This window comes from Phyllostomus discolor, chromosome 8, assembly GCF_004126475.2.
Source record: "Phyllostomus discolor isolate MPI-MPIP mPhyDis1 chromosome 8, mPhyDis1.pri.v3, whole genome shotgun sequence".
Classification (NCBI taxonomy): domain Eukaryota; kingdom Metazoa; phylum Chordata; class Mammalia; order Chiroptera; family Phyllostomidae; genus Phyllostomus; species Phyllostomus discolor.
Genome location: NC_040910.2, coordinates 42847713 through 42870929, shown reverse-complemented (window position 1 = coordinate 42870929; position 23217 = coordinate 42847713). Strand labels below are relative to the sequence as shown.

The following is a 23217-nucleotide window of genomic DNA, read 5'->3' as shown; positions in this document are numbered from 1 at the left end:
CTGGATAGCTCAAGCTCAGAGTAACGGGAGTCATTAGAGCCCAAAGGAGGAAGAGGGCCCCCAGGCGAAAGAAGAGAGGCTGTAAGCGGTCCTCGGGTACCAAGACCAGGAAAGCCCCCATCCACACCTCCACTATCCCCGCCACCCGCTCCCCCACCACCCCGCGCGAGGCCAGGAGCACTGGCTACTGGCTAGACATTGGCGACACCCAGCGGCCGCATGGGAGACGTCGCCGTGGACGCGCTCTCCAGACATGTGGTAAGGGGGGTCCGAGTGATTGAAGAGGGGATGTATACGCGAATCCCCGCTCAAAAGTGGCAGAAGATAGGAACGGGACAAGGAGGCTGTGTTCCAAACCGGGAAAATACCAGCCCCCCAAGGCAGCGTCACATCGCGGCCAACTCAGACCTCACCAAGGGTAGGTTCGTATCCCTCCTCCACTTAGACTCTCCCAGAGCAGGGGCCTGCGCCCCCCGTTTTGGGAAGGTCCCCTCAGATCACGCCCCACTCCAATTCACAGAGGGCAGGAGGCAGGTCTCCTCCCCGAGGTTCAGGCTGTTACTGAGGCTTGGCTAAGAGGACAACCCCCCTCCCAACTGCCCCCCCACCTGCGGCTGCCGCAAGCTCCCACTGTGAGGCAGCAGGAGATGAGGGTGGCGCTAGGTTGGGGACCTCCACGTATCCCCTCAGGAGGAGGTGCCTAGCCGGGACCCCACGCTAGATAAGGCTGGGTCTCCGCTGGGGGTCCGGGAGGCCCGAACACTAGCTCAAGGCTCTTTAAGACAAGCTCGGTCGCCAGAGCCGCCGCCACAGTTACTAAGGATTTGTCGTCAGTCGAGGGCGGGGTGTGCGCGCCCTGGCGGAAGCGGAAGGGGCGGGGCTCCGCGGGCCCAGATTGGGACACTTCTGCCACCGCCACTGCCGCTTTAGGAGCCGGAGCTGGCTGGGCCACAGAACAAGATGGTGGACTACAGCGTGTGGGACCACATCGAGGTGTCTGACGATGAAGACGAGACACACCCCAACATCGACACGGCCAGTCTGTTCCGCTGGCGACACCAGGTAGAGTGCGCGTGCCCAGCCCCTTCCCTCCCCCACCTCCCGGGACTCCGCTGCAGAGTTCTGATCCTTTATACCTCCAGGGACCCGCCATTGACACCTGGGATTCCCACCAGTCTGAGCTTTTAATATCTCCCAGCGCTCAACTCTGTAACCTCAGAGCTGCCGGGACCCCTACGGCATCTTTTCCATAGTCTAGATTCCCAAGACAAGCTTTGGAGGTGCCCCCGAGTCCCGTCTGGGACCTTCCAACTTACACCCAGAACTCTGCCTCAAAGTCTGGACTCTGATCCTGTTCGGGTACCCACTTCTGATCGTGGATATCCCATTCGCCCCTCCCCAGTTCCTGAAGTCCCTAATACTTTGAAACTGTTCTGCGATGTACTTCCCTCGGTGTGAAGGTGATTGCTACTCAGATCCAGAGATCTTCTTACTCCTCCAAACAGAACAAGGACCTCTGTCTTCCCCTGGGATTTCTGTTCCTGACCTGGGACGTCACCCCACACCCACGGCCTCATCCCCCATTAGGATCCTCAGTTCCACCTAGGACTGAAGTTTTGGAACCCAGTTTCCCTCCAGACCGAATTAGCAGCTCTACACTGACAGAGCCTTCCAATTCCAGTCTCGCTCCTTTTGTCTCACCTACAGTAGACCCCATTTCCAGTGACACTGGGAAACCCTATCTTAATGGCTTCCCTCCTAGCTAGAGTCCCTCTGCAACTGGGTATTGCAGACTGAGGCACTGCCCATACTCCAGGACTGACTTCCTGTAGGAACCTCTACCAGCATTGGAACCTCATCCAAACCCACCCTGCCTTCCTTCTTACCCCAGCTGGTCTGCTGCTCTCAGACACCCGGATGGCCCCTGCTCTCAACAGGAACTCTCTCCCAGCCTGATTCCAAATTCTGCCCCTTCTTTTATCTGTTTGCCCCCAAATCCAGACACCAGAATCCCTAGTCTGAGCGTTCCCCTGCCCCTTTTCCTGTCCAGCAGTGCTTACAGACCAGTAGAACGGCTCTCATAAGACCCAATGTTTTAACCTCCTGCTCCCCAAAATCATAGGTGCTGCATCCACATACCTCTGCTTGTTATACTCTGAAACTGAGGGTGTGTACCTCTCAGAACCTTCCAGTTAGGAATGCTCCACCCAATTCTCCCGAATGCCACTCCTAGTCTTTCAGAAAGTCCTAGAAGGGCTCTTTCCCATCCTGCCAAGGCCCTATGTTTGCTCCCAGCCCCATTTCCAACCCATTCCTTAAAGCAGTAGTATATCTGCTGGGCAAGCCACTAGAGTGTAAGAAGAAAGTTCTAGCACTTTCATTTCTTGTCACATGTAACATTTATTATGAAATGGTTAAGATCTCCACAAAGTGTTAAAGACTATTTTGGGAACACATATTTCTGTCACATCTTAAAGCAGTTAAATCTATACTGCTTTGTGGAGACTGTTTTGGTCCTGCTGGATGGGAAGGCCCTCTCTATACTGTCGCAGCTTCCTCCCCGCTCTGCCCTCCTCCCTCCCTTTTCCTGTCCCGCCACTGAAAGCCAGAGACTAGTGAAGAGTCATGGAGACAGAGGGCCTCTCGGTGTCTCCAGCAAGCTGGGGTTCTAATCCCAGCCCCAGAAATGAGATGAGATCTGAAAAGAACTTGGCTCAGGCCCTGTGAGGAGAGGTGGGGTCAGTAAAATGGGAGCTTGGTGAGCTTCTGGGCACAGGCCTTGCCACCTGTGCTCCAATACTGGCTCCTGAACACTGACTTGCTGCCTGACCTCCAGCGAATTGTTTGATCTCTTGGTACCTCAGTTTCCCCACCTGGGAATATTAATAGTGTCAACCCCAAGGGGTTGTTGTGGGGGTTACCTTATTTATTTAATGTGCGTAGTGCTTTTGGAACAGCACCTAGCATGCAAAAGCTCTCTGTAAACTTCGGTCACTATTGTCATCGTTATTATTTAGGTGATTCACTTTCATGGTTTAAAAAAAAAAAAAGAGCTTGCAAAGGCTGCAGAAGGGAACAGGTGAGTCCCAATCCTTTGGCTCCCTTGTTTAGTCACCCACCACTGGATTCCTGCAGCTCCTTCCAGTGAGATGTGCTGGCCTAAGATCCATGACACTTGGTTTTCCTGTCTGTAAGGTAGGAGGGCAGTCTTGCCCAGCCTGCTGTAACCCCTGCGACAGGGAGCTGTAGGAGCTGTAGGAGCTGCTATAGGAGCTCTAGCTCCTGCTGGAGGTGTAAAGCCCAGGCCAGGCAGGCAGCCACCCCTGCCAGCTCTGGGGGGCCTTTATTTAGCTTTGGCTTCCCTGGTGGCTACTCAGAGGGCACCAGGAAGAGCTTGATGGCTGCCCAGCAGGGTGGTAGGTTTCTGTTGCCACCCAAGGCCAGCTATGATGCCTACCCAAGAGCCCCTCACAGGTCAGCGAGAAGTCTCTAGGGCAACACAGACTTTCGTGGAGATGGAGGTTGAAGAGGCCATGACTGTTTTTCCTATCCCTCCATGAGGCTAGGACCTCGACCCCTATTTGCACGGGGACAACTGAGGCTCAGGACTGGCTGTGTCAGTCCTCTGAAGCACTGGAGAGGGGCCTCAGTTTCTCAATTCTCACCCACTAGCTGCCTGGTCCTGTGCTAGGACCTGGAGATACAGTCTCAGATTGGTACAAAAGCAAGTTAGCAAACCATGCTGGTGGCAGTCCCACGACAGTGATGATGAGAGCAAGACGCTGAGCACAGTGTGGGAGCAGTTGTCGTGGAGTCATTCATTTCACCCTCACAGCACCCTGTGAGGCCTCATTTCACAGAGGGGAAAACCAAGGCAGGGAGAGGTTTAAGGGCCTTGGCTAAGGATGTGTCACCAGGAAGAGTGGCGGAGCTGGGTACTGTGATGACGCAGCAACAACCATCCCCAGTTGGTGAGCCCTTACTCTCAGCCAGAGATCAACCTGAGCCCTCAAAGTACATTTGGTCATTCTGAAGTACAGAGCTCCAGAGTGTTCCTCAGAGACCGGTTGTCCCCTTGGACAGACAGTGATGATAGTGGGGATGGTGCTTGCTGGCTGTCCAGGCCCTAGACCGTTCGCTCTAATTTACAGTCTTTGCTTCTCCTAGTGCAGTCTCGTGAGGTCGGTGTTGTCTGCATTTGACAGATGAGGAAACAGGTCATGAGAGGTTAGGGGATCAGGCTCGGGGACACCCAGGCAGTACACAGTGACCTTGGAATGTGACCCAGGTTCTGGGACTCTAAGGCTGTCTCCTCCAGCACATTCTCACGTTGTCTGATGATTACACTGGGGCCTTTGGGACTCAGTGATACTGATCCTTAGGAGGGACTTGGGTGAGGCTCTGGAAGCTGAGACCTGGGCAAAACAACTGGAGTAAGAGAAAGAAAGCTCCAGGTGCAAGAGGCAGCATGTGCAGAGGCCAGAAGGCAGGGGAGAGGCTGTGCATTTGGGGAACCGCAGGGGCCAGCGTTTGCCTGGGACCCAGCCGTGCACAGGGCCTTGCTGCCAGCTGGGAGCAGGGGTCGGGTCCTGCTTGAATGAATCTGTATACTCCAGAATGGGGCCGCAGGCAGGCTGCAATCAGATGTGTATGTTTCAAAGACTCCTCTCTCAGCTTCTGAGCCTGGATGGGGGGCACAGCAGTTGAAGGGGGTATTAGATTTAGCTCCGGGTTGAGCAGATACTGCCAGGAGCCCAGGAAGATGATGGTGGAACCCAGCAGGGCTGGAGAGCAGACAGGGCTGAGTGACGTGATAGGCGTCTGAATGGGGACTGAGCGAGGGGGCAGTGCGATGGGTGCCATCACTGAACTTAGGGTACAGTGGAAGTGGACATTTGGGGTACAACATCCAGGGTTGGGGGACAGGAGGCTACTGGGTAGCAAGGTGGGGCTCAGGAGGGCATGCTGTACCGCAGACAGAGCTGAGGGGCCTTGCGAATGTTCCTGGCTCAAGACTCACAGTGGAGTGAGTTAGAGAACCGTCTAACAGTGAAAACCATGGGCACGTGGTGCCAGAGTAGGGGGCCAGGGCAGGGGCCAGTGAGCAGGCCTCAGCGGCGGGCGGGGTGGGGGGGACAGGAGATGGGGTGGGAGGTAGGAGTGGCTTCCCCATCTTGAGAGAGGACAGGGCAGGAGACCAGGTTTTTGGGGGGTAAAGTGGTAGGTTCAGGTTTAGACAGGAAGTTGGAGATGCCTAGAGGACACCCAGGCAGAGGTAGAATGAGAGGGTTGGGGGACAGAGGATGGTGCCCTAGTATTGCCCACAGAGACTCTGAGGAAGAAGGGGTGCCTAAGACCCTGGTAGAGGGTCTCTGTTCATTCCGGAACCATTTGCTGAGCTCCTACTATGTGCCAGTGTGTATGACGTGGTAAAAAGACCTGTCTCCACTTGCATGGAGCCAGTATCCTTGGGGAGGGACAGTGCCCAAGTCATGGTAAATAATTGTCTCTGGATGTTAGCAGGTAAGATGTGCTAAGAAGGGAGATAAAGCAGGACAAGAGTTAAGAGGAGGTCTTGATCTTCAGTAAGATAGTCAGGGAAGGCTTCACCCATGAGGCAACTTTTGAGTCAAGGTGGTAAGGATACGAGGGAGTAAGCTGTGGGGGGAACTTGGGGAGAGAGTGTTCCAGGCCAAGGGAACAGCCAGTGCAAAGGCCCTGAGGTTTGAAATGGGTTCAAGAAAAGGGAAGGCAGACAATGTTGCTGTGGGGGGGGCAGGAGGAGGCGAAGGCATGGAGGTGACAGCAGATCATGTAGGGCCTTGTGGTTTGGCTTCAGGGAGGACTTGGGCTTTTGCTCTGAGTGAGGTGGGAGCTGTGAAGAGTTCTGAGCAGTGGAGGGACCTGCCCTGACTCAGGTGTGCGTAGATGCCTGTGGGGGAGGGTGTAGAAGCTGGGCATGCAGGGCACAGGTTGGCGCATGCATTCCTCGTGACCGTCCCGGGTGTATCCTGGAAGCCCTTGGCTGGGACGGGGCCGGGGTCAGTGGACAGGCTCATCTCCAGAGCGATGGGCCATTCCTGCCCACAGGCCCGGGTAGAACGCATGGAGCAGTTCCAGAAGGAAAAGGAGGAGCTGGACAAGAGCTGCCGTGAGTGCAAACGCAAGCTGGCTGAGTGCCAGCGCAAGCTGAAGGAGCTGGAGGTGGCCGAGGGTGAGGGCAGCAAGGCGGAGCTGGAGCGACTGCAGGCCGAGGCTCAACAGCTGCGCAAGGAGGAACGGAGCTGGGAGCAGAAGATGGAGGAGATGCGCAAGAAGGAGAAGAGCATGCCTTGGAATGTGGACACGCTCAGCAAAGACGGCTTCAGCAAGGTATGCGAGGGTGGGGACTGGCGGGGACTCACACCCCTCAGTGGGCTCTGTGACCATTGGCAAGTTGTGGGGCAGTTGAGGACTGCATAGGTCAAGAGAGGGAAGGGTGGGGGGTGCGGGAGGAACAGGGGTGTCAAGAGGATGAAGCACCCCACCGGTCCCCTTCTGATCTGCCCGAAGGCCCTAGTCCGAGGCCACACGTGCCACGCTCATGCTCCTGCCACATTGATGTTCATGGCACCATCACCACCGCCGCCGTGGATGGGATGGGCACTGCGGCCACGGCCCACCCGGCCATGTGTGAGGCGCTCCGAGGCCTCACCCCAGCCCACTCCCCCTCTCACCCCACCACAGAGCATGGTCAACACCAAGCCGGAGCAGGTGGAGGAGGAGTCGGAAGAGGCAAGGGAGCAGAAACACAAGACTTTTGTGGAGAAGTACGAGAAACAGATTAAGCACTTTGGTGAGTTGGGTGCAGGGGACCACCAGTGGGGACCACCAGTGGGGGCCTGGGAGTTGCATGTGTCAGGGGCTGGCTCTTGGCCCCTGGGTCCTTCCAGCACCCTGTCAACACTTTGTTGTAGGCATGCTCCACCGCTGGGACGACAGTCAGAAGTACCTATCAGACAACTCCCACCTGGTTTGTGAGGAGACAGCCAACTACCTGGTCATCTGGTGCATTGACCTAGAGGTGGAGGAGGTCAGTGGAACATGCTCCAGGGCTAGGGAGGGGCTCTACCCTTGGACCGCCCCTTGGTGACACTGTGCCGGTTCTCTCTTGGCAGAAATGTGCACTCATGGAGCAAGTGGCACACCAGACCATCGTCATGCAGTTCATTCTGGAGCTGGCCAAGAGCCTGAAGGTGGATCCCCGTGCCTGCTTTCGGCAGTTCTTCACTAAGATCAAGGTAGAGGCCCATTGTAGCTGTGGCGAGGTGAGGGGTGGTCCTCAGGGCCCCAGGCCTGTGTGATCAGAACCTTATGCGTCAGGAGGGGGCTGAGCCACGGAGGAGATGAGAGGTGGTGGCTTCCAGACAGATTTTGAAAGAGGGTGAGGGACAGAGTCAAGGGCACCTCCAGGTTTCTAACCCTGAACATCTGGAAGAACAGAGCTCCCCGTGCTGAGCAGGGGAGACTGAGGGCCAGGCAGAGGTGGGAGCGGGGCATGATCAGGAGTGGCTGTGTTGAGTTTGAGCTGCCTATGAAAATCCCCACAGGAGGACAGTGAGGAAGTGGGTGTCAGAGTCCGAGGTTCAGGGGGACATGCAAGCAGGTGGTCATTAGCATGCAGGCACACTTCGTTTTAATGCATTACTTAGTAGGTATTGTGTGTTTTTTTTTTTTCATTATTACAATCTTTGTTAGAGTGATCGGTGATCAGTGATCTTTGATGTTACTAGGGCAAGACCAGCAAAAAGATTACGACTCGCTGAAGGCTCAGATGATGGTTAGCATTTTTTAGCAATTAAATATCTTTTAATTAAGGTATGTACATTTTTTAAGACATAACGCTGTTGCATACTTAGATTGCCGTATACTGTAAACGTAACTCTTATGTGCACTGTGGAGCCAGATGCTCATGTGACTTGCTTTACTGCAGTACTTACTTTATTGCAGTGGTCTGGAACCAAACCAAGCTACTTTCGAGGTCAGCCTGCATAGGTGGTACAGTCTGAGCTTAGAGGCGGAGACTAGATGGAGTAGAGAAGAGGTCCAAGCCCCAGGGTGTCTCTGAGGACCGGCAGCAGGAGGGTCCTGGGTCCCGCAAACCCCCCTGGTCTCCTGCTCCCCACAGACAGCTGATCGCCAGTACATGGAAGGCTTCAACGATGAGCTGGAGGCCTTCAAGGAGCGTGTGCGGGGCCGTGCCAAGCTGCGCATCGAGAAGGCCATGAAGGAGTACGAGGAGGAGGAGCGCAAGAAGCGGCTTGGCCCTGGTGGCTTGGATCCTGTGGAGGTCTACGAGTCTCTGCCCGAGGTGCGGAGCCTCAGCCCCAAGCAGGTGGCAGGCAGGTAGCCAGCAGGACCCCTGGGTGTTCTGGGGACCCAGGCCTTGACCTCAGCCCCTCTGCCTCCACAGGAACTCCAGAAATGCTTTGACGTGAAGGACGTGCAGATGCTCCAAGATGCCATTAGCAAGATGGACCCCACTGTAAGTTACGATGTCCCAGTCCCATCCATTAGCCATGCTGGCCAGCGGTGTGTCCCTCAGCTCTGCTCTAGGCCAGCTGTCCATGTTGCTGGCAGGGGGGTCTCCTGGGCTTCTAGGAGGAATAAGGGAGGTAGGGTCACTGTGTGGCTGGCACGCGAGGCAGTCAGGTGTCACACACTCACATTTATTGAGCACCTACTGAGTGCCTGGCTTCCAGACTGAGTGTCACCGTCACAGTGGTCCATTTATGAGCACAGCCTCCACCTGTTGACTTGAGGCAGCCCCAGGAGGGGGTTCCTCCCGGCATTAGTTACTGCATCATGCCACAGACTCTGTCCTGTAATTCATTGGCCAGATGCGTGGGGAGGGCTGGGCACACAGCAGATGCTGGTAAACCTTGGCTGCCATTGTTGTTCAGAGCAGTAACAGTGCTGGGAGATGGGAGATGAGTCGTCTTCTTCTTTTTTTTTAATGTTATTTATTTATTTTTAGACAGAGGGAAAGGGAGGGAGAAAGAGAGGAAGAGAAATATCAATGTGTGATTGCCTCTCACATGGTCCTCAGTGGGAATCTGACCCACAACCCAGGCATGTGCCCTGACTGGGAATCGAACTGGCAATGCTTTGATTTACAGGCCTGCACTCAACCCACTGAGCCACACCAGCCAGGGTGGGAGATGAGTCTTGATAGAGCTGGGTTTGATTCCATTCCTGCCAGGTGGCTTACCAGTTGGCCATACTGGTTTTCTCATCTGTGAGACGGGTCAGTCAGATGATCTTTTCTGGAATTTCTAGAAGCTTCTGTGGGGAATAAGCTCTAGACCAAGGGTCTTCAAACTCTGGCTTGCAGCCCGTCTTTGGTACACAGAGACCATGCTCATTAAATTTCATATTGTCAGTGACTGATTTTGTGCTATAACCAACCAGAGTTGAGGAGTAATAGATGGAGTAATTGTGACTTGCAAGCCAAATGTTTTAATCTGGCCCTTTACAAAAATGTTTGCTGACCCTTCTGGACCTACACAATATAAATTTGAATTAAAGTTAAGGAAAACTGAAAATTCTGTCCCTCAGCTGCACCAGCTGCATTTGATGTGCTTGGTAGCCACATGTGGCTGTGCCTGCCACGTCAGACAACACAGGTTATGGACCCTTTCCATCATTGCAGACAGTCTTTTGGACAGCTCTGATCTAGGATAAGCAGATGTAGGCCTTAGAGTGTGCAGGAAACAGGTGGGCCATCTGGAGGTGGTAGCTTGGCCTCACCTGTCTGTTTTTCTCCCCGTAGGATGCGAAGTACCATATGCAGCGCTGCATCGACTCAGGCCTCTGGGTCCCCAACTCTAAGTCCAGTGAGGCCAAGGAGGGAGAGGAGGCAGGCCCTGGGGACCCCTTGCTTGAAGCCAGCCAGCCAGATGAGAAGGATGTCAGCGCGTGACCCTGCCTGCCTGCAGGCTTCTGTGCACCCCTTTTCAGAGAACGAAAATAGATGCCATTGCCCTATCTCCTGGCTTCCGTCACTTCTCCCACTCCCAGCCTGAGAGACCTGCTCCCATGCCCCCACCTCCTAGCACTCATCCAAGTCTTGCTTTGAGTTGAGGGGCTTCACTGCCTGCAGCTCCCCCCATCAGCACTATGCCAAAGGCCCAGGGGTCCAGGGAGGGGTGAAGTTGGTTAGGCTGATCCACAGGGGAGGGGGGAGGGTCCCCAGTCGAGGGACCTGCTCCAGTCACTGGGCTGTTTCCACTGTTTGTCAGCTGTCTAGTCTTCTATATGGTAAACAGCAGTGATCTTCCAATAAAGGATTTCAGATGCTCTGTACGGCGTTGCAAGGGCTGTTGGCACAGCTCTTTTCTGGGGGCTGGGGGGAACCTGGTGAGTGTTGGTGGCTGAGCCCGTGAGTTCCACACTTTGCCCTCCAGCTCTCTGGGCAGCTCCCATGTGCCAGACACATGCTGGCCCATTCTCTCCCATCAGAGTTTTCTCCTGCCTATCACCTCAGCCTGTGGCTTATCTCACTCCTCCAAGTCTCCCTCACTGCACCTGCCCTTCCATGTGGGCAGCTTTGCCTCCAAAACACCTTCAACCTGACTGCTGCTCTTTATCCACATGACCTCCACCCTGGTCCCTGTCACCTCTGGCCTGGACACCTGCCCCACACTAGACCCCAACATGCAGTGGCCAGAGAACACCTATGAACACCAGTCAGGGCATGTCCTTCCCTCAGCGGGAGCCACAAGCCCTCCCTATGCTCACCAGACCCTGAACGACCTGTCCAGTCCCCTCCTGCCCTCATCTTGTGTCCCCCTACTCCTTTCTTGTCTTGCCCATCTGTGAGCACTTGAAATTTCTGTGTGAGCTTGGGTGACTTAGCCTCAGCACTGCCCCCTGTACAATGAGTGGTGGTAGTGCCTTCCTCCCAGGGTCGTGATGAAGGGCAGCAGGTGCTACAAGCAGGCAGGTGCCTGGCACATATGTGCTCACACAGAAGTGGGCTTTGGCGTGTGCCTGACCCTCTGCCTATACACCCCCATAGTGTCTTCAAATGGGGCTCCTTTGAAAAGATAAATATTTGGGCCTTAGGAAAGGCCAAAGATGCAACGAGCAAGGACATACCAGTTTAAGATATGAAATATCAAACCAGTGAAGTCCTTTGCCGGCCCCACTTAGGCCCCCCGCCCAGCAGCTGCTTGTTGCTAAGGCCAGAGCTCGCTGCCACCTCTCAGAGGCCCTCCACCAGGTTTCTGAGCTGCTCCTCTTGACCAGCCAGGCAGCTTGCTTCACCTGTCCAAGTGCCTAGTTTTGCCGACCTGCATATTGTGTCCACTATGCTGTGAGCATCAGCAGGACACAGATGGATTTTCCCCTGGTCCTGAGATATTTTCAGTGCCCACTTGGGGTCCTAGCACACACCTGGCCCTAAGTAAACTTCCAAAGCTAAGGGCCCTAGGATGCTGATGTGCCCAGGCTGATCACCACAAGGGGGCAATGGTGAGCTGTATCACCTAATGCTTTTCATATGGATGAGAGGCAGGTGGGGGACATGGAGGGCACGGGAGGGGGCATCCTTAAGGCCCTGGATAAATCTCGCCCATCCAGGATTTGCCAACTTTCTAATTCTTTACTGTGAAAGCTTTCAAAGACATTTCATATTCCTAATTTTTCCTTTTGCCTCAGGCTTTTCTGTCAGCACTGTAACTGATTCCTAAAATACCAATATTTTGTTCATCATGGACTTTCGTGTTCATTGTGCTTTTTGAAAATACTACATTAAAGTATTTATCTTGGTTACACAATATTTTGACGCCCTCTTTGCTTTCACGCCTCACCCTAGCTCTGGCCCTGGTAGGTCACAAGATTTAAAACATTGAAGGCTAGTTGCTGGGGCTCCCATGTGGCCTGGAGATGGCTGTGTAGAGAGCTGGCCCTGACTCCCCACGTGGCTCCTTCATTTCCAACAGGGAAGAAACTTACATGGATTCCCTGGATCCTGAAAAGCTGTTACAATGTCCCTATGCTAAAACCCCCAGATCAGGGCCTGCAGGTTTCCTTAGCTTATCCAGTGCAAAAAGAATCATCCTGAGGTCGCAAGCAAATTGGCTACTTGTCCCATCAATGCTCACTGTCAGGCTCCTTGAACTGAAACCAGTTATCTTATCTCAAGATGTGATGACAAAAGCTGTAGGGCACCAGATGTTGTCAACCAAACCAGAAACCTTGGACAGGACACCCTGGCTAAGAGCATGTGGCAGTGCCCTCCTTGTGATGAAGACTGGGATAAAGATTTGTCAGAACAGACCAGCACCCCATTTGCCTGGGGCACAGCCAGCAACTGTGGCAAGAACAGCCCTGCAAGCCACCTGGTTATGGAACCTCAGAGTAGCCTAGCTGCAGGCATGCATGTTGCCAAGTCTCTGCCAGACGTTCTACCATGGAGAGCAACGGACATGCACAGTGACTAAATATCTCATCGAATGCCTAGACCTGGACGACTCTTGCTTCTTCCTAGAGGTTCTTCGTTTTTCTCCTCATCTAATTATAGAAAGATAATCTGTCTGTGACTTTCTTTTTTTTTTTTTTTTAGATTTTATTTATTTTTTAGAGAGGAAAGGGAGGGAGAGAGAGAGAGAGAAACATCAATGTGCGGTTGCTGGGGGTCATGGCCTGCAACCCAGGCATGTACCCTGACTGGGAATCAAACCTGCGACACTTTGGTTCACAGCCCGTGCTCAATCCACTGAGCTATGCCAGCCAGGGCTGTCTGTGACTTTCAAACTGCCAAGTGCCTTTTTTTCCTCCCCACTTTTGCATCCTCACTCATTTCATGCAAGAAAGACCCATCATACTTAGAAAAACTGTTTCAGGTAAACCATTGATGGAAATAGCTTGGGAAAAAAAAAAAACACCAAATGCTATTAAGGGATCACAAAGGAGCACTTCCTTCTCCATTCATCCTCCACCCAGCTGGTTCCCTGCTCCTGACATCTAGAACCCACTCTTCATGGTTTCTTGTGACTTTCCAAGGTTTCTTTTTGTAAAATCAAATTATTATTATTATCCCTTTCCCTTCTTTTTACACGAAGAGTAGCCCACTATGCACTGTGAAACACATCTTGTTTTCTTCACTGAACAAAATAGTCTGCAGTACTTCCTCATTCTTTCTCCCCTGTGTGGAAAACTCCTGTGTGTGCACATCTCAGCACTTACGTCACTGGCCCTTTTTGATAAACACTCGGGTTTCCTCTAATCTTCACTTTTTCAAGCAATGCCACAAGAAATGCCCTTATATATACTCATTTCCCATGAGTATAGACTTCACAGATGTAGGGAAAATTCCTGGAAGCAGGGCTGCTTAGTGGGAAACAGAATTCCACTCAAAAGAGTAGAGGGACTGGTGTCAGTGATGTGAGCAGGGTTGGAGAGTAAACAAACATGTTGAATGTATTAGTTTTCTATGGCTGCTGTAACAAGCTGCCACAAACTTAGTAGCTCCAACACAAATGTATTATCTTCTAGTTCTGCAGGTCAGAAGTCTCACCAAGCTGAAATAAAGATACTGGCCAGACTGTGATCCTTCCGGGTAGGATTGCTTCCTGGCCTTTCCAGCTTCTGGGGAAGGCCTGCATTCCTTGGCCCATGGCCCCTTCCTCCATCTTCAAAGATGGCAAATACGAGCGAAGTCCTTGAATCGCATCCCTCCAACTGCTTTTTCTGCCTCCTCCTTCCACTTTTAAGCACTTTTGTGACTACATTGAGCCCTTAGGGCTCATCTCCCTAGTTTAAGGTCAGCTGATTAGCATCCTTAATTCCATCTGCAACCTTAATCCTCTCTTGCTATGTAGCAAAGCATAGTCATGGGTTCTTCAGGGGGTGGGGGTCTGTTACTCTGCCCGGGGAGACACCTGAGAACTAGCAGCAGTGTAGAGCCATTACTGAGTCCAGGGCTAAGGGGTGTGAGAGGAACTCCTTGCAGGATGTGCAGAGAGACCACCACCTGAACTGGGTCAGGAGGTGGCCAGGGAACAGATACCCCTTGTTTGTTGGTCTTCCACCTCTGGTCTCCTGCCGGTCTTCCCCACTGGCAGAACCCATCAGAAACCAAGGTGTAGAAACTGGGTAATACAACTTGCTTTTTCTGTGGCCACAGGAAGGGGGAGCCCTCAGTCCACAGTTACTCATGAATAACCAATATCTGGCTCTGGCTCCACCTGTATGCCAAGGAAAGTTAGACTCCAGTACCCCCTACCTGTCAACTTCTTTTGTCCCTAGCACTGACCGCCTTCCAACACACCACGAATCCTGCTTCTTAGTGTTTGTCTGGTTTGTGTCAGCTCCTGCAAGGCAGGGATTCCTGTGTTTTGTTCATGGCGAAATCCCAGGATCTAGAACACAGCACACAGTAGGCGCTGCATAGGTCTGTTTTTAAAATTGTGGTAAAATGTACATACCATACAACCGACCATTTTTAGGGGTGTGATCCAGTGGCATTAAGTACAAGAAACTCTGTGCCCATCAAACACTAACTCTCCAATAATAAAATATATGTAATTTTATCTGGGTTACTTCACTTAGCATAATCTTTTCAAGGTTCACCCATAGTGTAGCATGTGTCAGAATTTTAATTTTTTAAGCAGTATAATATTCCGCTGTGTGGATATGTCACATTTTGCTTAGCCATTCATCCATTGATGAACACAACTGCTTATGCCTCATGTTTCCTGTGGATTATGCTGCTGTGAACATGGCTGCACAAGTATCTCTCTGAGCCCTTGCTTTCTTTTGTGCATACACCTGGAAGTGCAAGTGCTGGATCATAGGGTAATTCTACATTTAACGTTTTTGAGGAACCACTAAATCATCAGCCTGTTTTGAATTCAGGAACTCAGTGTCAGAGGCAGAGTGGGGGCTTCTCCTCAAAACCGTTTTGTGTCTTTTCAATTTGGAACCATGTGAATGAATGACTTATTTAAAAATTAATATTAAAAATAACATTAAAAAAAGAATGGTGGTATAACATGTTTCTTGGAACCACTGAAACCACAAAATTGGAAACCATAGGCCCTGACCAGATAGCTCAGTTGGTTAGAGTGTCCTCCCAATGCACCTAGGTTGCGGGTTCCATCCCCAGTCAGGGCACACACAACAAATCAATGTATCTCTCTCTCTCTCTCTTTCTCTCTCTCTCTCTCCCCCCACCCTCCCAATGGCCTACTCTCCCTCTCCCTTCCTCTCTCTTAAATAAAAAAAACATATACAGTTATGTTTATCCATGAGAGAAGGGCCAAATAATCATAGCAAATTAATGTGTACAATGCTGCACCATAGAACCATGAAACTGAGTGAACTGGATCAACTTTCATCAATGTGGATGAAATTATCAACAGAAACATGGCTGGCATATCTCAATTTTTGAAAAGGCAAATTCACCCATGTTTTCTGTGTGACTTCACTTTTTACACTTAGGCTTATGAAGAATTTCCAATTACATGAAAAATACTAAAGGTGAATGTTAACTACTAAGGAAACAAAACTGTACGTTCAGTATGATGTCAAATTTCTTTTTTTATCCTCACCCAAGGACACTTTCTTTCATTGCTTTTAGAGAGAGGGGCAGGGAGGAGGGGAGAGAGAGAGAGAGAAACATTGATGTGAAAGAGACACTGATTGGTTGCCTCATGAACGTGCCCCAACCAAGGACTGAACCCGCAACCTGGGTGTGAGCCCTAACCAGGAATCAAACCCATGAATTTCCAGTGGACAGGACCATGCTCCAACCAGCTGAGCCACACTGGCCAGTGCATTTTTTTCTTCTTCTTCACATTTTTAAGTTATTGTTCAAGTACAATTGTCTCTGTTCCTCCCACACACACCATTCCCCCCAACTTCAGCCACCCCCACTTCCCATCTTTCTTTTTAAATATATACAATTTTATATTTAGAAATATGACATCAGCAACCGCTTGATGTTTCTCTCACATTGATATTTCTCTTTCTTTTTCTCCCTCTCTTCCCCTCTCTCGAGAATTAAAAAAAGGGAAAAAATTAAGTAAAAAGAAAGAAATATGGATAGAGCAAGCAACAGAGCCCAGCAGATGGGAAAGCATTACGCAAGTTCAAGGACAGGCTTCCCCTCTGGGCCTTACCTGGGCAGCTCCCCCTGCTTGAACATTCTTCCTCCGACATCTCTGTGGCTTCACCTCAAGTCAGAAAGACAGTCCCAGGCTACCCGTCACAAATGGCGTCCCATCTCTTGTCTTTGCTCTTTCCATATTGTGTCACCACCTGCTACACTATTTATTTTATTTATTCTTTTTCTCTGCTGTCTTTCCATCGAGAATGTCCATGTCCCAGGGGAGAAAATTTTATTTGTTCTCTTGTCTGCTGTGTCCCGGGGCCCAGAGCAGGGCCATGCACACCCTTGGCGCTCAAGAGATTGTGCTTACGGACTAGAAAGCAGTTTTCCTCGGTGCTCGGGGGACAGCAGTGGGCAACACCCGCCTCCAGACGGCTGCTCCCTCAGAGGATACATGTGGAGAGTGAAATGCAGAGATTATCCCTGGTATTTATTTATTAAAAATTTCGAATGGATTTTTTAGAGAGACAGAAACATCCATTTGTTTTTCCACTTATTTATGCATTCATTGGGTGATTCTTGGATGTGCCCTAATTGGGGAATGAACCCTCAGCCTTGGCATATCAAGACACACTATAACCTCATGAGCTACCTGGCCAAGGCTCTCATTGGTATTTATGCTGTTTTCTTTTTGTATCTGAGTAGATGGCACACAGGTGAATTTTCTTAGCTTAAAAAAATTCTGATATAATTGACATATAACATTATATGGATTTCAGGTGTACAGCATAAGGATTTGGTATTTGTATGTATTGCAAAATGATCACCACAGTAAGTCTAGTTAAAGTCCTTTACCATACACAGTTACAAAAACTTTTTCTTCTTGTGGTTACAGCTGTTCAGAAATCTGCTCTCTTAGCAACTTTCAAGTATACAACATAGTATTGTCAAACTCTGTCCCCATTGAACACTAACTCTCCAGGCCCCTCCCCCAGCCCCGGCCCCCACCATCTACTTTATATCTCTATGAATGTGACTCTTCTAGGGACCTCATGTAAGTGAATCACATTGTATTTGTCCTTCTGTGTCAGGCTTCTTGCACTTAACATGTTTTCAAGGTTCATCCACATGTGTCAGAACTTCATTCCTTATTTTAAAAAATATATCTTTATTTTTATAGAGAGGGGAAAGGAGGGAGAAAGAGAGGGAGAGAAACATCAACGTGTGACATACATCAATTGATTGACTCTAATGTGCCCCTAACAAGGACCTGGCCTGCAATACAGGCACGTGCCCTGACCAGGAATCAGATCAGCATCCTTTTGGTTTGCAGGCTGGCACTCAATTCACTGAGCCACACCAGACAGGGCTCATTCCTTGTTATGACTGAATAATACTGCACGGTATGTATACACCACATCTGTTTGCTTATTCATTTGTTGATGGACACCTGGGTTGTTTCCACCTTTTGCCTAGGTGATGCTTTTATTTATTTCTATACCTTTTTGAATGCCTAAAATACTTAGTAATAAAACAATTCTGCAAAATAGATCTACACAGAGTGGAAAAGAAAGCGTGCCAAGAAATGTCATTAAATGAAAAGGATAATAGTGCTCAGTTCACACCAGGCTCTGTTCTAAGCTCTTCAGATGTTTGAGACTCTGATTACCTCTGAGTTTGGAACTCTAACTAGCCCCATTTTGCAGAAGAGTAAACTGAGGCACAGTGAGATTAAGGGACTGTCCAGGATCACACAGTGTCTGAGTAGGGATGGGAGCCCAGACCTCTGGCTCCAGCCTTCATGTGTAAATGCCCATTTCCTCCTGAGACCAGCACAGAACGTCCCACCCGTGGCTGCTTGTAGGAACTTTCTAGAAATCATGTGTTCACACACGTGCCCACCAGTAGTGGAACTTTCTTGGAAGGATTCCTAACCGGCCTCATGGCTTGACTATTTCCTTAACCCACCAATTCAAAAGGACACAAAGGGATTTTGTTTTTAATTCACCAGCTCCTGGCTTCCCAGGTTTGGCAGGAGCTCTGGGAAGGCCACTATCTGCAGGCCTCTAGAGTCTGGGGAATACCCGGTTTTAATAGCTTCCTTTTGAAAACCCACCGGGGAAGGGCAGCCAATTGTCTTAGCTTGCTCAGACTGTCCCGATTTTAACCCCAAAGTCCCCTGCCTGGGAATTCCCTGCAGTCCTGGGCAAATCCAGACAATTGTTGGGGTGATATACAGACTTCCTGCTGGGCCTGTGATGTAGGGGACAGCACGCAAGCCTTCCCCCACAGCCTCTGTGACTTCTATTCCCTTCAGCTGTCAAGTGGGCATGCTGGTCCCACTTTAAAAGAATGGAAGAGCTCTAAGCGCCCAGCCCTGGGCCCAGCATCTGGGATGGGACAATATGAGTGACTACTATAATTTATTATTATTACTGGGATTATTTCCATTATTGCTATTAGTCACCTCATTAGACATTTCCCGTCAGCCCCACCCAAGGAGGTAGACGCCAGGTCCCAGGCCCACCCTGTCCTCTGTTGTACAGCCTCCAGGCCCAGCAGAGACTGCCCCGCCTCCCCTGGAACCTGACTGTTAAGCAATCTGGCACCCTCGGCTTCCTGCTGCTACACTACCAGTGGCAGAGAGGAAGCTGAGGTTGGAAGATCACTGCCAGCCCTTCCTAGTGGACAGGACAGTAGCTCAAGCCCAGACAGCTCCCTAGGCCATTTATTCCACCAATCAGGATCAAACCTGTAACCTTGGTGTATAGGGATGATGCTCTAACCAACTAGGCTACGTGGCCAGGGCTGTATTCCTTCCTTCCTTCCTTCCTTCCTTCCTTCCTTCCTTCCTCCCTCCCTTCCTTCCTTCCTTCCTATGGAACACTTCACCAATCTGCATGTCACTCTTGTGCAGGGGCCATGCTAACCTCTGTATCATTCCAATTTTATTATACATGTTGCTGAAATGAGCACTGTTTGTGCATTTTTTAAATTGAAGGTCTCTTACTGGTCCTGCTTCCTTGAGATGCCATGACCAGGTGGAAAAGGGGAGGGGAACCAGGGGCCATGGGGAGGAGTCATCTCCACAAGCTTCCATTCGTACACAAGCAAAGACTTAACTATTGCAGTTAGAAGTTGGCAGCATGGGAAAGGAAACAGGTGGGGAGTTGGGATGTCGTCAAAAAAAATACAGCCACCCCCAATCTGGGGTGCCCAGGGAGAACCTGGTCTGCCTCAACCCAAGAGGAATCAGAAGATCAAAAGTGGTTTGGGAAGGCCAGAACCATCATCGGGGATGCAGGGATGCTTCCTAAATCCTGTTATCTGGGGTTTTATGAGGGCACCGATATGTGAACACAATTGATTAAATTACTGGCTATTGGTGATTAAATTCAATCTCCAGCCCCTCTCCCCTCCCTGTATACGGAGGTGGAGTGGGGCTGAAAATGCCCACCTTGGAATCACATGGTTGGTCCTAAGAAGGGTTCTAGAGGCTCTATGCCAGGAATCGAAGACAAAGACCAAATATACATGTCTTACTATATCACAATATCCCACATAGAAAGGTCAGTTTTCCACCAGAGAAGGGTATTTATGGATTCAAAGTTCTCAGGCTCATCTGTATTGGCTCATTATTACCATTCTAAACCCCAGGAAACCCCCACTTCTCACTCAGTGCCCAGACTTCAGCATGAGGGTCCACTGGCATTCGGCATTTAAATGGCTTCACCATTCTGTAACCCATACAATCAGACCTTGAGCCTGGCCTCCTGTTCCTGTAAGATAAGTGATTCTGTAATGGCAACCATGAGACAGAACAACCATATGTTCTCTTATAAGAACGTTTCTCGCAGCCACAAAATTGGAAACCATAAGCCATCATCAGGAGAATGGAAAAGTAAGGTTTTAAAGTTTTTTTTTTAATCTATTGATTTTGAGAGAGACAGAGACAGATAAACATTGACTCGCTGCTCCATCACCCATGCATTCATTGGTTGTTCCCTTTATGTGCCCTGACCAGCATCAAACCCGCAACCCTGGCGCATGGGGATGATGTTCCAACCAACCGAACTACCCAGCTGGGCTGGACAATTAAGATCTGATCCTTCGCCCTGGCTGGCATAGCTCAGTGGATTGAGCTTGGGCTGTGAACCAAAGTGTCACAGGTTCGATTCCCAGTCAGGGCACATGCCTGGGTTGCAGGCCACTGGCCCCCAGCAACCACACATTGATGTTTCTCTCTCTCTTTCTCCCTCCCTTCCCTCTCTAAAAATAAATAAATAAAATCTTTTAAAAAAAAGATCTGATCCTTCAATTTGTACAGTTGGGATATAATAAGGCAGAGAAAAGGAGTATTCTAGAGGCATTTGAGTCGACAATATATTATTGAGTAAATAAAATCGAGAGGCAGAAGGACACGAACAATACGGTATTTTTTTAAAGATTTATTTATTTTTAGAGAGAGGGGAAGGGAAGGAGAAAGAGAGAGAGAAACATCAATGCATGGTTGCCTCTCATTTGGCCCCCACTGGGGACCATGTCTGCAACGCAGGCATGTGCCCTGACTGGGAATTGAACCAGTGACCCTTTGGTTCACAGCCCGTGCTCAATACACTGAGCTACACCAGCCAGGGCACAATATGGTATATTTTTATAAGGTCGAAAAGCATGCACAAAATAGTGATGTAGTATTTGAAGATTTAAGTAAAACAAGGGGAAGAGTCATAAAATAACCTGAGGAAGTGTATACAGGTAGAGGGAACAGCCAGTGCAAAGGCCCTGAGGCCAGACAGTGCCTGGTATGTTGGAAAAATAGCAAGGAGGCCCCTGTGGCTGAAGCAGAGTGAGGGAGAGAATGGGAGGAGATGAGAGCAGGGAGGGGGTGGTCATGCAGGTACTGTGAACCACAGAAAGGAGTTGGGCTTTTCCTTCGAGTGAGGTAGGAGCCAAGGAGAGTTCTGAGTAGAGGAGGGACAAGGCCTGACTCAGGTGCTCACAGGCACCCTCAGGGCAATGAAGGGAGGACAGACTGTGAGGGGTGAGGGCGGGAGCCCTGAAACAGGACAGAAGCAACTGCATTGGTCCAGCTGTGGGATAGTGTGGAATGGACAGGGAGATGTGAGATACAGGCTGGTGTTTCTTATGAACCAACAACGGGTGTGAGAGAAATAGGACAGTCAAAAAGGTCCCTAAGATTTCTCTTCCTGAGCTAACCAATAATTCCATTTTCTCTTGAGTCCTTCCATAGGTGGGCTGAGTAGGCACAACAGAATACAATTGCTCATTTATAGACTGGCCCCCACAGACAGAGGGCAAGGAGAGACCAAAGAAAGAGGCAGATCACTCCAGATTGGCAGGTGACAGGTTTAACAAGCAAGGGAACTTACACATGAGGTGTGTCCTGGATGGCAACCAGATGAGTAGATCTCCGCCCTTGCCCACCAGAATCTTAAAAACTTATACAGAGGCCTTTCCGGGGCCTAGTCACATATACTGTCCAGATGGTCTCAACAACACCTACTCTCTGGAGGCTGTGTCCTTGGAACGGTGTGCACCATGGGGACTGTGGCTACAGCGTGCATCACAAGGACAGGGCAGGGGTGAGCAGCCTCTACTTGTCCGGGTCCAGGTCGAAAGTCAGCCAGTGCTCACGTCCACCTGACAACCTCCTCCAAACACAATACATACTTTTTATTCCTCTCCTTTCTTATGAAATATATAGACACTCTGGAGATGTCTCTCTATATTTTTTTTTCTCCCCAGCTGCATATTATTCCCTTCTAAGGACGAATTCCCCAGTCCCCAGGTTCCCAGCAGTCACTACCCTCCCAGCTCCAGGCTCAGTTTCTCTCTACTACTTCACACTGAATCTCCGTAGCTGCTTTGTGAGGAAGAATCTGTCTTTCTTCACATTTTCTCAGATTCACAGAGGAGCAGCCGTGTGCCCTTGGTCACAGCAGTTACAGCTCCATCTCCAGAAAGAGACCTGGCTCTGCCCCTTTGTTCAGCAACCTGAAAAAGTTACTTGATTTTTGTAAAAAAAAAAAAAAAATTATTCCAACGCTTGTTGAAATAGTAAGGAAGACTTTATTCATGTGTACTGCAATAGGGGATTGTAACAGGGCTGAGAGATCTGGCTCAGTTCTGAGTACTGCAAGACAGCTGGGAATTGGGGGGTGGTGGTGGTGTCTATGGATGGAAAATTACTAAAAGGAGATATCAAGAGCAGAGGGACTCTTGCTAAACTGATCTACGAGTATTCTTGCCAAAGAGATGCCTAGGACTTATGCATCAAAGGTGGAGAGTGAGGAACTTGATCAGATATCAAGGGTGGTGGGGGTGACTTAGGAGACTTTGCTTAAACTGGACTGGCAAAGACAGAACGTAGGCCAAGGTGGAGGGCTAGTGGAGAAGATGGCTCAGAGGACTAAAATTTGGTTAAAGAAAGACCCTTTGGCACTTTCTGTGTCTGTTTTTCTCTCTGAGAAATGGATGAATGAGCCGCCACTCAGAGGACCGCTGCCAGGATCAAACGAAAAAATGAATGTAAAACGCCCAGCTTGTAGCCTTCTTTATAAAGGGCAGCGACTCGCCATGTGGGGATGATAATTCAGATCAGTTGGAACGTCAAAGCTGCTATTTTGACAGCAAGGGGGCCTCAGCCGGCAAGGATGCAAGAGATGTGCACCTCTTGTAAACGAGGAAGGGGTCTCAGCCAGCGAGGTGTGGTCGGCCAGGCAGAGACAAGGCAGGATGGAACGGGCACTCACAGGACAGGGGGTTGGAGGACTGAGAGAAGGGCGGCTGCCAGCCTTGATCTGGGATCATCTCGGATCACCTCATCCGAGATGAGTATATGGGGCTTGCACCAGTGTCACGTCCGGAAAGCTGAAGAGGGCCCACCGCCTGCGTGGGCAGTTGAGAACGCCGAGTCTCCGGAAAACCACACTCTTCCGCCCGTCAGTGAGAGCCACTGACTTCCGCGTCTTCTCCCACCTGACGTCAGCCAGTCGCTGAGTCTGCGGTACACAGAAGTCAGCCTAACCAATCGCGGTTGAGCGAAAAGCGAACCAGGGACCAATAGGAGTGTCTCCGTTGCAGCGAATGGACCAAAGGGT

The 23217-nt window shown here is 50.4% G+C and overlaps 1 protein-coding gene, 1 long non-coding RNA gene, 1 other non-coding gene and 1 pseudogene across 4 annotated transcripts; 2 read left to right on the top strand and 2 right to left on the bottom strand.

Annotated features, from left to right (window-relative positions):
- The first annotated feature begins 499 nt into the window (after positions 1 to 499).
- On the top strand, positions 500 to 10351 carry CDC37 (cell division cycle 37, HSP90 cochaperone). Of its 2 annotated transcripts, none has more exons than XM_028519062.2 (8): positions 500 to 1062; positions 6091 to 6372; positions 6727 to 6835; positions 6957 to 7072; positions 7158 to 7280; positions 8168 to 8350; positions 8453 to 8524; positions 9812 to 10351. In XM_028519062.2, the coding sequence occupies exons 1-8, from the start codon at positions 961 to 963 to the stop codon at positions 9959 to 9961; spliced, it is 1137 nt and encodes a 378-aa protein (XP_028374863.1). In that variant the 5' UTR covers positions 500 to 960; the 3' UTR covers positions 9962 to 10351. The 2 variants fall into 2 exon arrangements, with proteins under 2 accessions (XP_028374863.1, XP_028374862.1); XM_028519061.2 differs by having other exon boundaries at positions 860 to 1062; positions 6553 to 6835.
- A 602-nt stretch (positions 10352 to 10953) lies between these two features.
- LOC114503657 lies at positions 10954 to 12588 on the top strand (annotated as a pseudogene).
- A 6380-nt stretch (positions 12589 to 18968) lies between these two features.
- On the bottom strand, positions 18969 to 19072 carry LOC114504368. Its single transcript, XR_003685146.1, has one exon. It is a non-coding gene; the product is annotated as a U6 spliceosomal RNA (small nuclear RNA).
- Positions 19073 to 21682: 2610 nt separating this feature from the next.
- Positions 21683 to 23200, bottom strand: LOC118502002. Its single transcript, XR_004904676.1, has 2 exons — positions 22689 to 23200; positions 21683 to 22123 (listed from the first exon to the last, which is right to left on the bottom strand). It is a non-coding gene; the product is annotated as an uncharacterized LOC118502002 (long non-coding RNA).
- Positions 23201 to 23217: the final 17 nt, after the last annotated feature.